Source organism: Cannabis sativa, chromosome X (genome assembly GCF_029168945.1).
Source record: "Cannabis sativa cultivar Pink pepper isolate KNU-18-1 chromosome X, ASM2916894v1, whole genome shotgun sequence".
NCBI classification, from domain to species: Eukaryota; Viridiplantae; Streptophyta; class Magnoliopsida; order Rosales; family Cannabaceae; genus Cannabis; species Cannabis sativa.
In genome coordinates, this window is record NC_083610.1 from 15,334,593 (window position 1) to 15,350,918 (window position 16,326).

At 30.6% G+C, this 16,326-nt stretch overlaps 1 protein-coding gene across 1 annotated transcript; it reads left to right on the forward strand.

Moving 5' to 3' along the window:
• Window positions 1–4,512: 4,512 nt before the first annotated feature.
• Window positions 4,513–5,652, forward strand: LOC115704745 (transcription repressor OFP12). Its single transcript, XM_030631953.2, has one exon. The coding sequence runs from the start codon at window positions 4,786–4,788 to the stop codon at window positions 5,482–5,484; it is 699 nt and encodes a 232-aa protein (XP_030487813.1). The 5' UTR covers window positions 4,513–4,785; the 3' UTR covers window positions 5,485–5,652.
• The last annotated feature ends 10,674 nt before the right edge of the window (window positions 5,653–16,326 follow it).

Consider the following 16,326-nt stretch of genomic DNA (forward strand, 5'->3'; position numbering starts at 1 on the left):
GCATCACCCATGGTATATTCATCGGAAATGCCCAACTTTATGGATACTTACAGACACATGTGTAAGAACAATTCTAGGGATTACCCCACCAAAACACTATAAATACCCCCTCAAAGCTCATTTAATGGGGTCGGAGAATCTTGGTTGCAAAAGAGCAAGAAGAGAAAAAACTCACCAAGAACATTCTCTGTATTTAAGAGAAAAACATTCTCTCAAGTGTAGAATCTGTATTAAATACATCCATGAATAGCAGTGGCTCGTGGACTAAGGCTCATTAACGCCCCAACCACGTAAAAAGTCTTCATCTCACTTTCTTACAGCTCATTATTATAATTACATTTTAATAGTTGCCGAAAACCTCGGTCAACAAGTAAAAACTAAAAATGTTTATAAATATTTATTGTTAAAAAGTTCTTAATAAATATTTTAATTAAAAACTTAATTTATTTTAAGTATATAATTAATTATAAGATAATTTATGAAATTCCCTGAATTTTGAAGTTTGGTAACCTCTAGACTGGAAAAATTATAGCTAAACTCCTCAATCTCCATAGTCCTTCCGTCCACTTTGGTCTGTTAAGTGCCATAGTCGACTACCACGGTGTACACAAGTATACACGTGGTAAAATTTTATTAGTCCACCTAATTTTAATAATTAAAAATTAAAAATAATTTCAAAATTAAAAAATTAAAAATTAATTTTTTTTCTCTTTCCTAATTTTTCTTCTTTAAGCTTCTTCTTCTTCACATGCCCAAAAAACTGCCCAAAAAAAAACCCACCACCCACCAACCCCCACCCCAAAACTCAGCACCACTCCAGCTAGACCTCAATCCCGACAAGACAACGTCTCTCTTTTCCTTATTTTCATCGTCCCTCTTTTGATCCCGACAAGACCACCATACAGAGAACAAATAATCCAACTCTGAAACCCATTACAAAGAAGTCTTTGGTCTCTTTTATTTGATAGGAGCACAACAGGTTCAGGTTTGTAGGGGAGGGACAACGTTTGGGTTCCAAGGATCGACCTGTTTGGGTTCGCAGGGGGTCAACAATGTTTTGGTTTGCAGGGGATCGATGGCGTTTGGGGTGAAGGCGTTTGAGTCTGTAGAGGGTCGGGGTTTTGGGAAAAGAGACCAGAGGAGGGCCGAGCACGGTACTCCTAGTCCGTCCGTCGTCGGTGCCGCACAAGTAGAGAGAAAGTGAGAGATTAACGAGAGAGAGAGAGAGAGAGAGAGAGAGAGAGAGAGAGAGAGAGAGAGAGAGAGAGAGAGAGAGAAGATGAGTTTGGTTTTAGGGTTCAATTAAAGAAAAAAAGTGAAAAACATTATTTTTAATTTTTCTGATTTTTTAATTATTAATATTAGGTGGACTAATAAAATCATGCCATGTGTAACTTCGATACACTATGAGTGTTAAAATTTTAGGATAAGATAAATGGGGTTCCATCTCAAAACCAATTGGCAATGGGAGGAGTAGTTCATTCTTCTTATATATTCTATTATCTTTCCACACATTAGTGATGTGGGACTATCTAACATCCCCTTCAAGATGATAGCTATTTTATTATCTTGGACAACTTGATCATAGCGGCTCTTTTTTATGGCTCACTATCCTAGATCACAAGTGGCTCTTTTTGCTCTACTTTTTAGATCGGTAACTTTTTTGGTGGCTCTCTTTATTTTTTATTTTTCGCTCACTATCCTTGAATCACAAGTGGTATTTTTTGACTTTTTGGCTCTTGGATCAGTTTCTTTGAATTTTTGGTGGCTCCTATTTTTTTTAAGCTCTACTTCGATCAATTTACTTTTCGTTGGGGTTGGATATTCATTAGAGTTTTTTTTTTTTTGCTCTGATACCATTTTAGAATTTGAGATAAGGTGAATGAGGTTCCATCTCAAAACCAATTGGCAATGGGAGGATTCCTCTTATATATTTTATTATCTATCCACATATTAGCGATGTGAGACTATCTACCTATGGCAGTCCACTTTGACATTTAACAGCCAAAAACTAACGGAATGACTATAGAACAAAAGGATTGTAGAAGTTAAGGAATTTAGCCATAATTTTTTCAATTTAAGAATTTGACAGTATCAAACTTTAAAGTTTAGGAATTTGATTGTAAATTACCCTTAATTATAATTAATTTAGGTGCCGTTTGGTAACATTTTTATTTTTTAATTTTTTAATCACAAAATGAAAGTAAAATTTTTATTTTTAAAAAACAAAAATGCGTTCTGTAACCACTTTTGTTTTTCAATTTTAAAAACAAAAAACAAAAGTGTGTTCTGTAAAGTTCATTTTTATTTTTATTTTTTTGATTTTATTTAAGTCGGGTCAAGATCCGGGGTTGGATTCGCGTTCGGGTTAGAAGCCGGGTTCAGCGCCAAGGCCGTGAGGAGGGGATTTGGGTCCGGGTCTGGTTGTAATCCAAAAGATTGATTAAGAAAAAAAAACTGTTTAAAAAAATATTGAAAGTGATTTTCTTTTGTTTTTAAAATTTTGATTTCTAATTATAAAATTGAAAAGTAAAAACAGTTTTATAGAACATGCTTTTGAAAAATATTTTCACTTTTCCACTTTTAAAAACAAAAAACTGATTAAAAAAGTGTTACCAAACGGTACCTTAAATTTTAAAATAAAAGTTTTCCATTTAATAACCACATCATAGTTACATTTTAATATAAATATACACACCTGCTAAATTAATTAATTTATATAGTATATCGCACCAGGGCCGGCCCTGGGCATAGGCGGGCTAGGCCTGTGCCTAGGGCCCAAAAAAAAAAAATTTCCCTTTTAAAATTACACAATTTTTTTGCTAATTTTAAAAAATACCATTTTTTTCTAAATAAAGGCCCAAAAAATTATTTTTACCCTATAGCCCATTACATTTCAGGGCCGGCCCTGTATCGCACCACTATCATGTCACAGATAAGAACACTAGTTTTATTGAAGTTTTTGAAATGTATTTTTTAATATCTTCTTCTTTAATCGGTAGTTTAAATTGCAGAGTATGTCATATGTGAGTGACTCTACACATATCAATTATTAGTTTTATATCTTATTCTTTTCCCAACGCCTCAGAGATCCAAAAGAAAAGAAAAAAAAAAATCAACCCTAATTATTAAGAAGTTAAAATATATATGCATGCATGTGTAAACATGCAGAGAATCTCTCTCTAACTGTATCAGAAAAATGAAGTTTACTGGGTTAATTAAACATAAAATTACCAAGTAAGTATATATATATACTAACTTTCTGCACCATGTCAGAAATTTTAAATTATTGGCAACTAAAAAGACATGGGTCCTCACTAGGAGACCTTGTGGGATTGAAAGTATCATAAAATATGCCCATTTTTTATCCATGTTTTATGATGAATATTAGACGGTGGCCCAACATGGACAAGTTTTTCATTATATATTATTATTAGATTTAGAGTACAAACAAATTATAAGATATGTTCAAACTTCTTTTTTATGTTTACTGTCTATTGATAAATAAATAAATAATTACAAATTTCGATAATTTATTTGAGGAATAAATTACTAAAATTTTAAACTTTATTTTAAACACCTCAAAAAAAAAAAAAATTAATGTGGAGAACATTTGATATAATTACAATCAGTTACAGATTTAGAATTGTTTTTGTTAGGTGGAGGTTTAATTGTTATAAAAAATATTTTTAGTAATTAAATAAATATTATGTTTAGTTTGATTTTATAAAAAATATAAATAAATAATTTGTGCTGACTTTTTTATTATTCTAGTAAAATTATCTAATTTAGAAGAATGGTCGATTTTTTAAATGTAATAATTTTTTTTACTAGTCCCTATTGTGAAAGGGTTTCTTTAATTGGACATTAAAATTTCAAAAACACTAGATTTTAGATACATAATTGCTCTAATAGAACTCTAAATGTCATTTTATATATTTTATAGTGTCACACTAAAAATAGTGAGAGAGTATAGACTACACTAATTTTTTTTTTAATTTTTACTGTTAAAATAATGTGTGATTAAATTTGTATATTTATATAAATATTATAATGTGGGATAGTTTAATAAAATAATATAATAATAAAAAATATTTTTTAATGTAAATTTTAGTATTGTAGTTAGAAGTAAAAAAATTTTAATGCTAAAATTATACCTTTTTTTTACTGTTGTTTTGACACTATACTTAAATTTGTACATTGGAGTTGCCTTAAGTCCATCATTGAATTGTGGTTATATCTTATTTAAGTATCTATAAATATATGATTTATCACAAGAGTGTAAAAGTGTGCACTATTACGTGGCCATTAATACATATATCAACAATAACTACAAATGTTTTTAAGTTTGTTAGGTTCTTTTAACCTATATTAGTAGCTTTGCATGTGCAGAGCTGATGAAAGATTGCCCATATCATCATCAAAATTAATATGAACCATTTGATTTAACTAAAATTTATATCTATATATTATGAATGGTGACTACTGATGATGATCAACGTGGCTTATAAGAAAGAAGTTTCCTCTTTATTTCAGTCAGATTCTGAATGGTCCAACCACGATGGACAGACCTTTTACGCCTGTCTAGTCGCCATTGAACCTAAAGTACACTCTAATAACTAATATATAATATTAATAACTATTAGATGCACAACGAGACTATATAGTGTACTAGCTACTACACTATTCAACTTCCCTCCAATAATTAATGTTACTTTCTTTAATTTATAGCTTTTTCTCTGGGTTTTTGTTTGTAGGTTTGTTCTGATTTGATATTATATAGCTATGCCAAACACACAAGCAAAAAAAAGCCTAAACTTAAATCTCTGTTTCAAAAAAATCAAGCTTTCCCAACTATTCTCCCAATCTCTTCCTATGACGACTCCACAAATCACCCCAGAAGATCACAGCCGTCCATTACCTCAACCCAAATGCTCATCAATCTTGGTCAGAAACTTCAACTCACTTTACGAAAATACCCTTGATTTTTCCACCTCCAACTCTCCAACATCTCCTTCCGCACACTCCGTCGACGACGATGATAACGACGGCGGTGCAGTCGCCGTCGCCGCCGCATTTGCTTCTAGTAGATTCTTCTTCTCCACTCCCGGAAGGTCAAACTCTATCGTTGACTCGTCCACTACTATTACCGCCTCCGCAGAGCCCGATGAGGCAGTCTCCTCTACGCTCTTCGGAAACAGCGTGGCGGTGCCGACGATATCGCCGGACCCCTACTCGGATTTTCGAAGGTCCATGCAGGAAATGGTGGAGGCGCGTGAGGTTGGTGACGTGGAAAAATCTAATTGGGAGTTCTTACATGAACTTCTCTTGTGTTATCTTGCTCTCAATCCTAAAAGCACCCACAAATTCATTATTGGCGCTTTTGCCGATCTGGTTGTTAACGTTTTGCCTTCGCCGCCGGAAAGTGGCGGTGGCCGCCGGGAATCTGATGTAGTCGCGGATATTTATGAGAATAAGAGGTAGATGATTTTGTCTCTTTGCTGGGTTCGTTTAATTAATAAACTTTACTAATTAATTACATAAAATATGAGATGGGAACTGAAGTTGGTCCCCCATTGATTATTTAATTAATACCGTGTTATTGTATGTTAATTCATGATTATATTATAACATGTTTATTCACTTGTTCCAGCTTTTAATTTTATTTTTCTTTCTTTTTTTTTTTTCTTTTTGTTCTTATGTATAAAGCAGTACACACTCAAGTACTGTACCTTTGGTAAATTAATGTACAACAGTTATAGACTTATATAGTATTATTGAAGACATCTCAACAGTACTATATAAGTTTTGAACAAAATGCCACTTAGCCGCAGCAAAGCTACAAATGTCTATTTTTTTTTTGAAAATTTACAACCGAAAAATAAATTAAAAAAATAAGGTAATTACTAAATTAATATAGTTTTTAGCGTCTGAACTACCAAATTATACTTTCTTAACTTTTAAGATTGTTAAAAATTTCCCTTAACTATTAAGATTGTTGGATTTAAATGTAAGACATTTATATGTATAATATAATATATATGTATGTGTATATAACATGGGGAATAAATAAACATATACACTATATGAATATAAGGATCGAAATACCTCCAGCCATTGATTCTTTGAGTATTAATCCCACATAAGCTTGATCTGCAAAAGAAACCGATTGATGTGGGTAATCGGGCTTCCTCGCTCTCTCAACTCTCTTTAGATGGATTTTGCTGTTATGAACAGAATGAGTGAGGAGCTCGGGGACCGAGACCCTATATTTATAGGTGAGATACTCCATCAGTATCTGTGGCACATTAATTGTCAGAATATTTTGACAATTAATTAAGTAAATCAAATCAGGTAATGAATATAGAAATCTGACCATATATAGAATATTACGTAATTGATTCTGTCAAGATTCAATGAATATAAAATATTCATTTATCAGAATCAATAATATTATTTTATTTCCTTAATTAGAAATATTCTAATATTCTCCCACTTGGTCAGCATTTAAACTAAAACATTCAAACCCAAACGTTCCTCATTATATAATAAACATACGAATCATAGCGACATGTCCTCATTATAAGTCGAGTATTATCTTCCATGTATTACGATATATTTATTATATAACAATGTACTTTATGTGGCAATGTACTTAAGTGAATAAACCCTAACCCTTATGTTTATTCAGGTCCTCTTACGATAATTTTCTCAGATGAAATTAAGGTGCACATAAATATGAGAAAATATCGAAATTAGAGTTTCATTAAATAATTTTTGGTTGTACAAATAAAAAACCGCATATGGGTTAATCGAATCCCATATTTACTTTATGATCCTTGAATTTGTGTTGCGGCATGCCTTTAGTCAAGGATCTATGCGATCACCCAATTCAGTTTGCGTGATTAATGACCACTTATCACGCCTTTTTTATGGCTAAATACTTAATGTCGATATGCTAGCTTCGACCAGTACTCTTAGAGTTATTAGCCATAAATATTGTAGCTGAATTTATCGCAAAATTTTCTTAATGGCCTAATGAAACTGTAATTCTGAACTCTAGGCCTACTATGAAACTCTATAATACATCATACGAGATGTATCCTCAAAACAATAAATGAATCTGACTTCTATAGTGGAAATAACAATCAAGATTCTCTACAATATAACTTACTGGTAATCTTAAGGACGTAATAAAATATTGATTTACGTGAATAAATACAACCAGTGAAGTATGTTAGAATCTAATTGGTTAACTATATTTCCAGATGGTCAATTCATCTTAAAATATGTATGAATATAATTTTTAGTATTTTAAAGATACCTCATCACTTTGTATGAAAAATAAAGTGGTCTTAACTTTAGTTATTCTGATACTACTTAACGATCCTGAAACAAATGTAATGCAAAGTCTTATTCAGACTCTTAGGCATACATTAGGCTTCTAAAATAGAAGCAAATGAATGTTCTTAATTTATTCTCACTCCACATCATTTTTCAGATGCTAGTTCGAGTTATATTTATCACACTTAAAGATAAAAGTTATATCAGATGAATAATACATAATTTTATTTAATCAGAGATGCTGTGGCTACTCTCTAATTAATTAAAATTATATATATTATTTATATTCCTTATCTCAAAATAATAATTTGAGATATGAATTATTTCAACTTATATAGAAAACTTTTATCATCATTTGCAAGTAACATATTGTCTACGTATAAAACAAATATTACTCTCACTAACCTTCTGGTATATAATTATTTCCATAATTCTCTTTTCAAACCTAAAGGAAAAGATGATATAATACCAATTTGTGAGATGTTTGTTTTAATCGCTAGGTAGACACTTTAAGCTTGCATATGTTCACCACTATTAGAGGAAAATCTTTATGGCAGTCTATATACCTTCTCCTCTAGTTCACTATTTGGAATTGATTAATGAATTAAAACAAGCAACAAATGCCAAGGTCTATAATAGAATCTTTTATAAAAACAATTGAGAATGTAAATCTCCTTTGTTATTGATTCTTAGTTCAAAATGAACTTCTTAGCAATGAATATTCTTTTATATCTTTATGTTTCTCAATGTTGCCTAATAAATATTATTGGTGAAAAAACCTATGCTTAATTAATGTTCTCCACCCCATTAGGCAACTTTACTAAAGATAAACTTTATTGCTATTTAAGATATTCATTTCTTCATTCATGGCATATTGTACTACAACTTCAATTCTTTATCATTCTATAATTTAATTTGTGTCTCAAATTAATATTGTAGTTGAACTCTTATTGTACAAAATGTGATCACTAGAATACATTGATCTTACTGTTCTAATAAGTCATCTTAAGGATGGACCAACAAACTCTTAAAAGAGCAAATGGTTCAATAGCATGTTATTTTAGAAATTGTAAGCAATTACTAAATAACATAACTTATTAGAATTTTACCAATGACTTGTATATTATTAATGATTAGTTATGAATTCTCAATAACCAGTAATCTTAAGGGTTGTTGTGAATCATAATTAATCTTAACACTTGAGGTGGAAGTTTGAGAAAATATGAATGATCTTTCTCGGAAACTAGGTTCCTAGATTGATCACTCCCACTGATCAAGTCAATTCTTAATTCCACAATTCTAGTGTTGTGAGATGGATAATAAAATATGTAACCCTTAAACCTTATAGCTTTTCAAATGAAATATGCTCATTTATGGTTTAGGGCCCAGATCTTTTCTTTGACAATTGTACTCTAACTATATATGGGTATTTATAAAATGTGTACATGTTATCAAGTCGGTTTTCAACCTTATCACAACTCAAAATATGTTTGAGAAACAACTTTGGTTAGAACACGATTCGATATGTACACCCCATTGTTGAGTATCAATAGACAAAGATTTAGGAAAGATTGGAGTTTGCTATGTAGGCTCCACCCCATGTCCAAAAAATGCTTAGTTTCTTAAATCTGTTACACACTATAATTTAGGTGTACCAAGCATATGTATCGGGCAATGAACCCATGCTTTTAAAGAAACTTTGCAAATAGACTGGGAGTTTATCCATACTCACGAATTTTAATGTAGTATTCTCCATTTTATATTTGATCTCACTATCTTAATATGCAAAATGCATCATTTCTCTACTTAAGATTTAAATGTCTTTGAAACATATAAATCTATACTTTTGTAGAAAAATTATTTATGTGAGTAATCGTTAAAAAAGAGATGCAAAATTTGAGTCCATGTCTTCAAAATTAATTTCTTCAAAATTAATTGACTTGTATGATTTCTAATGTGATAGAATTCTAGTATGCACCGATTTTGACTTGTTGGAATACATATTCTTAATGAAATTCACACAAGTTCTAAATAAAGTTAGTAAAATCTAGTGTAATGAAGATCCCCACCATTTACTAACATTTATTCTATTTATGGAGATATGTTCCATAATTTTTGGTGCTATAATGTAGAAGAATTCTTTATTAATAACACATTTCTTATTGTCAGATTGAACTTGCATATCTTTATGAGTGACATCATTTGTAGTAAAGACCTCTTAATGTGTCTAAATCAAGTTTCAATAGAATCTTGGAACATAAAGGTCTTTGCCAATTTTAAAACAAAGCCACTACTATATTGCTTGTTCCTTAAACTTCTAAATGTGAGAACTTATCTTGTCTGTGGATAAGATTTGCTCACAGTTACTGACTTTCTTAGGTTTATTTGTAAACCTTGCAAGAAATTTATGAATGTGGAATAACAATCTAAAATAATCCACTATGTGTTAATAATCACATTAACTATATTAGAATGAATTCATACACAATAAATTAAAATTTATTGGTGATAATAAAGTGTGATTTATTTTTCTTAATTATACAGTAAAAACTGTACATTTTAGATTAAGTTATCAGAATAAATTTTTTGGAAATTTCTACTGGTATGGAAGAAATTTATGAATAGTGATGTAATAAAATTACATATATAGTTTTGAGGTTTAAATGAATCATGTTTTTACCAATGAATAAACATGCTTACATATGAAATCTTATTAAACAAAAATTGCCTGTGGGCTAAATTTTTAATTTAATAAGATTAGATTTAGATGTAGATTATGATAGATTTACACAATTTATGAAAAACTTAAAGTTTAATATTTCTATCTCAATGAAATGTATGAAACACTTAATTATTTATAAATGTTTCAAAATTTTATACTTTATTATAAAATTATTAAATTAAATCTACATAATTCCCTGTGGGATAAATTAAGAGAATTTAATTTAATATATTAATTATGTAAATATAATAAAATCCCTGTAGGGTAAGATTATTATGTTCACATAATTCATGTCCATTATGTGATCTTAATCCACTTAATGTATATAATTTTATATAATTAAGGATGCTGTGGCTACTCCCTAATTATTTAAAATTATGTGGTTCACTTGACACCAAAGTATAAACTGAAGATTAAAATTTTATTAAATCCAAAATTGCCTGTGGGCTAAATTTTAAATTTAATAAAATTATATGAACTTTATGATAGATTTAATTAAACAATTAGTTTAGGAAAATGAAGTTTATTATCTATCTTTATTAAATTTGTGATAACACTATTAAATTAAATCCCCATAACTCCCTGTGGGGTAAATTAAGAAAATTTAATTTAACATATTATCATAATTAATTATACAAATATAATAAAATCCCTGTAGGGTAAGATTATTATGTTCACATAATTCATGTCCATTATGTGATCTTAATCCACTTAATGTATATAATTTTATATAATTAAGGATGCTGTGACTACTCCCTAATTATTTAAAATTATGTGGTTCACTTGACACCAAAGTATAAACTGAAGATTAAAATTTTATTAAATCCAAAATTGCCTGTGGGCTAAATTTTAAATTTAATAAAATTATATGAACTTTATGATAGATTTAATTAAACAATTAGTTTAGGAAAATGAAGTTTATTATCTATCTTTATTAAATTTGTGATAACACTATTAAATTAAATCCCCATAACTCCCTGTGGGGTAAATTAAGAAAATTTAATTTAACATATTATCCTAATTAATTATACAAATATAATAAAATCCTTGTGGGGTAAAATTATTATACCTATATAATTAATTACAAGTTATGTCCATTAAGGCGAATCTTAATTAATATATAATTTTATACAAATAAGGATGCTGTGGCTACTCCCTAATTATATAAAATTATATTTTCACTTTAGACATTAGGTATTGGGCTCTACCTAAAAGTAATTTCGTTATTAACATAATAGACAATCACTGAGATTAGTGCTCCTAGTGTGGTCGTCCGAAGATCATTAAAAACCGTTCTAGATATGAGCATTTGTCCCAGGTTCATGTTTCTTATGTCAAACCACAAAATTACTTACTTTTTATTCATTTTAGGAAGTTTTATGAATATTTTATGAATAATTTTATGAAGTTTTATGAAACTTAATGTGCTAAATAAAATATTCAACCTATCTTAATGTTTGAATATTTCTAAATATATCTAGCACTATAAAAGGAATTTATGTATAGCATTTAAATCATACAAATCTAAATTAATTGCATTTAAACACAAATTTGTCAAATAAATACAAATTAATACAATTAATGTATAATTAATTAAATGCTAATTTCTTAATATGAAATTAATGGCAGATTTTTCAAAATTAATTTAGAAAATAAATTGCATAAATTTGGTAATATATAATTAAATGCACAATTATACAAATTAGCACAATTATTACATGCCTAAATAAATCATGTAATAAATTACCAAATTAAACAAATTTCCATTTTCAATTTATACTAGATATATGTATTAAATAAAAATGGAAAATTGACTAAATGCAATTTATGGACTAAATTAACACAAAATAGGAAAATAATTAATATTCCAAATAAATAAATAAAAAATAAGAAATTCGGAATTTTTCCCTTTTTTTTTTTTTTTTGAAAAATGCACTGCACAAACGACATGTCGTTTTTTGCAAAACGCAAAACGACACGTCGTTTTACAAACTAAAGGGCTGATCTCAAAATTGAAAAACGACATGTCGTTTTCCATAGGGGAAAAACGACATGTCGTTTTCCATAGGGGAAAAACGACATGTCGTTTGAGAAAACGACAGCAGCACGAACTTGAAAAACGACACGTCGTTTTTCAAAAATAAAAAACGACATGTCGTTTGATCAAACGACAGCGGCCAAAAACACTGAAAAACGACATGTCGTTTGTGGAAAACGACACGTCGTTTGGGTCGTCTCCTTCAGCCAATCCGGGTCATTTTGACCCGTTTTTCTGCACGTGGGTCCGACGGACCCGACCCAAACCCGATCGGTGAAGAGAATTTTGACGACCAAATTACGTGTTTTTAATCCCGAAATGATCCAAATGAAAAAAATAAAGAGATCTATGTGGATTTTATGCATCTAAAACACGTAAAAGTCGATTTTAATTCCAATGAAGATGAGTTGGGTCCAAAGGTGTTCTTCAAAAAAAAAAATTAGATTTTGATGTTTATTCAAAATCTTTTTCATGCACGAAATCACTCTATAATTTTATATGAATGTGATATTGCAATAAAGATTTAAAATATACACCCAATATATATATATAAATGTATATATATATATATATTGTTTTTTTTTTTTCTTAACGAAGAACGAAACTTAAAACTTTATGTATATATAATATATATCACATAAAATTATCAATCTAATATGAAATATATATAATCATACATAAATATTTAAATATATATATGAAAGATGTATATATATGAATAACTTTTATGGATATATATGTATGTAAGTATATATATATGAACTGAATATGAATGTATATATATAAACTGAATGTATATATAAACTGAATGTATATGAATATATATATAAACTGAATGTATATAGGTATATACGTATGAAAATGTATATATATAATGTGAATATATATATATATGAATGTATATACGAAAAACAAATATATAACATATATATATGAATACCGAGTGTATATACGAGTATATATATATATGAAACTTAAATACAATCAAGGCAGAGATAAAACCGCTCTGATACCAACTGTAAGACATTTATATGTATAATATAATATATATGTATGTGTATATAACATGCGGAATAAATAAACATATACACTATATGAATATAAGGATCGAAATACCTCCAGCCATTGATTCTTTGAGTATTAATCCCACATAAGCTTGATCTGCAAAAGAAACCGATTGATGTGGGTAATCGGGCTTCCTCGCTCTCTCAACTCTCTTTAGATGGATTTTGCTGTTATGAACAGAATGAGTGAGGAGCTCGGGGACTGAGACCCTATATTTATAGGTGAGATACTCCATCAGTATCTGTGCCACATTAATTGTCAGAATATTTTGACAATTAATTCAGGAAATCAAATCAGGTAATGAATATAGAAATCTGACCATATATAGAATATTACGTAATTGATTCTGTCAAGATTCAATGAATATAAAATATTCATTTATCAGAATCAATAATATTATTTTATTTCCTTAATTAGAAATATTCTAATATTAAAGACTTTTGTTTAATTTCATTCAATTTTACTATTTTAGTATTTGCTTATGTACTAAATCATGCTCTCCAAACTTTAATATCTACCAAATCATGTCTCTCTAACTTTGACATATGTTAAATTATGGCCATGAATTTTCATCGATGTTAGATTTTTTTACTAAAATTAGAAAAAATATTGTTAAATTCAAGAATTTCAATAGTTCAGGAAGTATTTTTAACGACTTTAAAAGTTTTAGGGACATAATTTAGTACATATCAAAATTCAAATGAGATAATTTAATACATATCAAAATTCCATTACAAAAATCATAATTAGCCTATAATATATTATCAGTAATCCAATTGTTTAAAGCCTTGATAACCGACTCTGAATCCTTTTTCCACCATCATAAAATCACATCAATTATACATACATAATATATATATACACGTATACATAATTTTGGAGGAGAACGCTCTGGATCAATCTTTCATGGCCAAAAAACATAATTATAAATATATCGAAGAAATCTCAACATTATTTTTTATTGAAAAATGCACAGGGGCCCTGTTTAAAGATGTATGGATACTAATCGTAGCAGCATAAGATCTTTATTGTAAAGTTCTTAATTAAGTTTAAATTAATGCATGGTTGCAAAATAATTAAATCAGAAGTTTAATTTAATAATAATTTATATTGATTCTTAATTAGGAGTTTTGCACAGAGCATAATTAATAAAATTAAGCCACATGTGAGTTCCAGATAGATCGATCCCTTGGATTGGAGCTCTCTCTCAGTCTCGGACATGTATATATATATATGTATAAATTGAATTTCTCAAGCAATAGGAATATACAATACGAAAGAGAAAAATGCAAAGCTATAACATTTTCACTATCAAACCGATTTATATATATAATCTACAATTCAACTTATAATTACTAACATAGGAACAGTAAATCCTGCGGCGACCACTGCTTCTATGTTCTGATCAAATGGTTATGAGTAGCTACTTCACACCAGTACGGTACACTATTAATTGTACGGACGGCTTCGAGTGTCACTCATAGGTAGGTAGTAGAAAATAGCAGCCACACTGTTTGGATACGAATATTAGGATAAAGGTTCAACATCTGATCCAATTTTTTTTTTTAATTGAATTTAAAAGAGAAATTTTAATATCAATATATAATAAAACTTCCCCATATCAAAATTTATATCTTCTACTAATTTATATAAAATAATGCCAATGTTTTTCTAAACTACCCAAATTGTTTTTTTTCATTTAATTTCTCTCTTTCTTTGTCCTTCTCTCTTCCCCTCGTTTCTCTATTCACTGAACCCAAACGTTGACCCCTTAACGTTACAAACCAAGAGCACCCGACCACTGTCACCACACACCACCCACCTATCTTCCTCCCTCTCTATGGGCTTCTGTTGTTTAGAGCTTTGTTCTTTGACAGCTAGGACTTCGCCTTTCGGCCCATGACAGATTGTCCAAGCATATATAATGTTCCCTAGCTTTTTTGCCTTCGCCTGTAATGTGGGGTCTGCCTATTATGACCCCTAGTTGTCCTGCCATAGGTGGTGGCATCGGATCTCTGTTTTGGCCTCCTTGTGCCTAGGTCTGGTCGTCTTGCACATGACGACGTAGGTGCCGATTATTACACCTTATCAGGTACTCAATCTCCCTTTTCAGATTTTGACACTCATTAGTGTCGTCGCCGAAGTCGTTGTGGTATCCGCAAAACTTCGACATGTCCCTTTTGCCATCTCCCTTCTGATAGGAAAGGGCTTTTGGTATGGGACTGTTCCCTAAGTAACAATGAAGATGGCCTCAGGCTTCTATGTTAGGAGGGTGAAGTAGGTGTAGTTCTTCTATGGCATGGGAGAAGTGGTAAACTTCCCATTTTTTCTATTGTTCCTCCCATAGTTGTTGGTGTCGCGCTTGTTTCTAGTGTTTTTACCAATAGAAGTCTAAGCAGAGTTGTTGGTGTCTGCCTATCCGCCTGGTAGGTCGTGAGGCTACTCAGTACCTCGTGACTGCCTGTTATTGACATGCCCTGCCTAGGCCTGTCGTATGGCTCCTTCAAGTTTGATAAAGTCGTTAGCTCTATCAAGGAACTCCTTCATGTTATTGGTGGATATCCTCCGGATATATTTCAAGAAGTCACTTAGTGGGAGTATGCCCCCTAGTATGGTCGTATAACGACCTTCTTCTTTAAGGCATTTGACTTTAGTAGCCTCAGCCATAAATCCCTGAATGTAATCCTTCAGAGGTTTCCCTTGTCGCTGTTTGACTTTGACAAGGTCTTCTAGTTGTGATGGTACAAGTCTCGAGGACGAGAATTGTGTGTAGAATTCTTGTGAGAACTCAGCTCAGGAGTTGAATCTTCCTGGGATGAGTTTAAAGTACCATTGTTGGGCTGTCTCTGACAATGTGGCTAGGACTATGCAGCAGCGCACATCACCAGTAACCTTCTAGAGGTCGAGTTGCATCTCAAAGTATTTGATGTGAGCCAATGGGTCTTCTTGTCTTGTATACATCTTTCATACCAGCATTTTGAACTTTGACAAGCGCAAGGCATTTATGTATACCGAGAATGGTGATCCCCTTAACCGATCAAGTTCAAGGTCTGAAGGCTTCGAGCATACTATGCCCTAGATCATGTCCCTGAGTTGGTCCAACTATGCTTGCACAGAAGGATCTGTTGTTGTGGAGACCTAACTGGCTGACCCTCCT

Excerpts from the sequence above, each read along its gene's own strand:
- LOC115704745 (XM_030631953.2), top strand. The coding sequence starts at position 4,786 with ATGCCAAACACACAAGCAAAAAAAAGCCTAAACTTAAATCTCTGTTTC.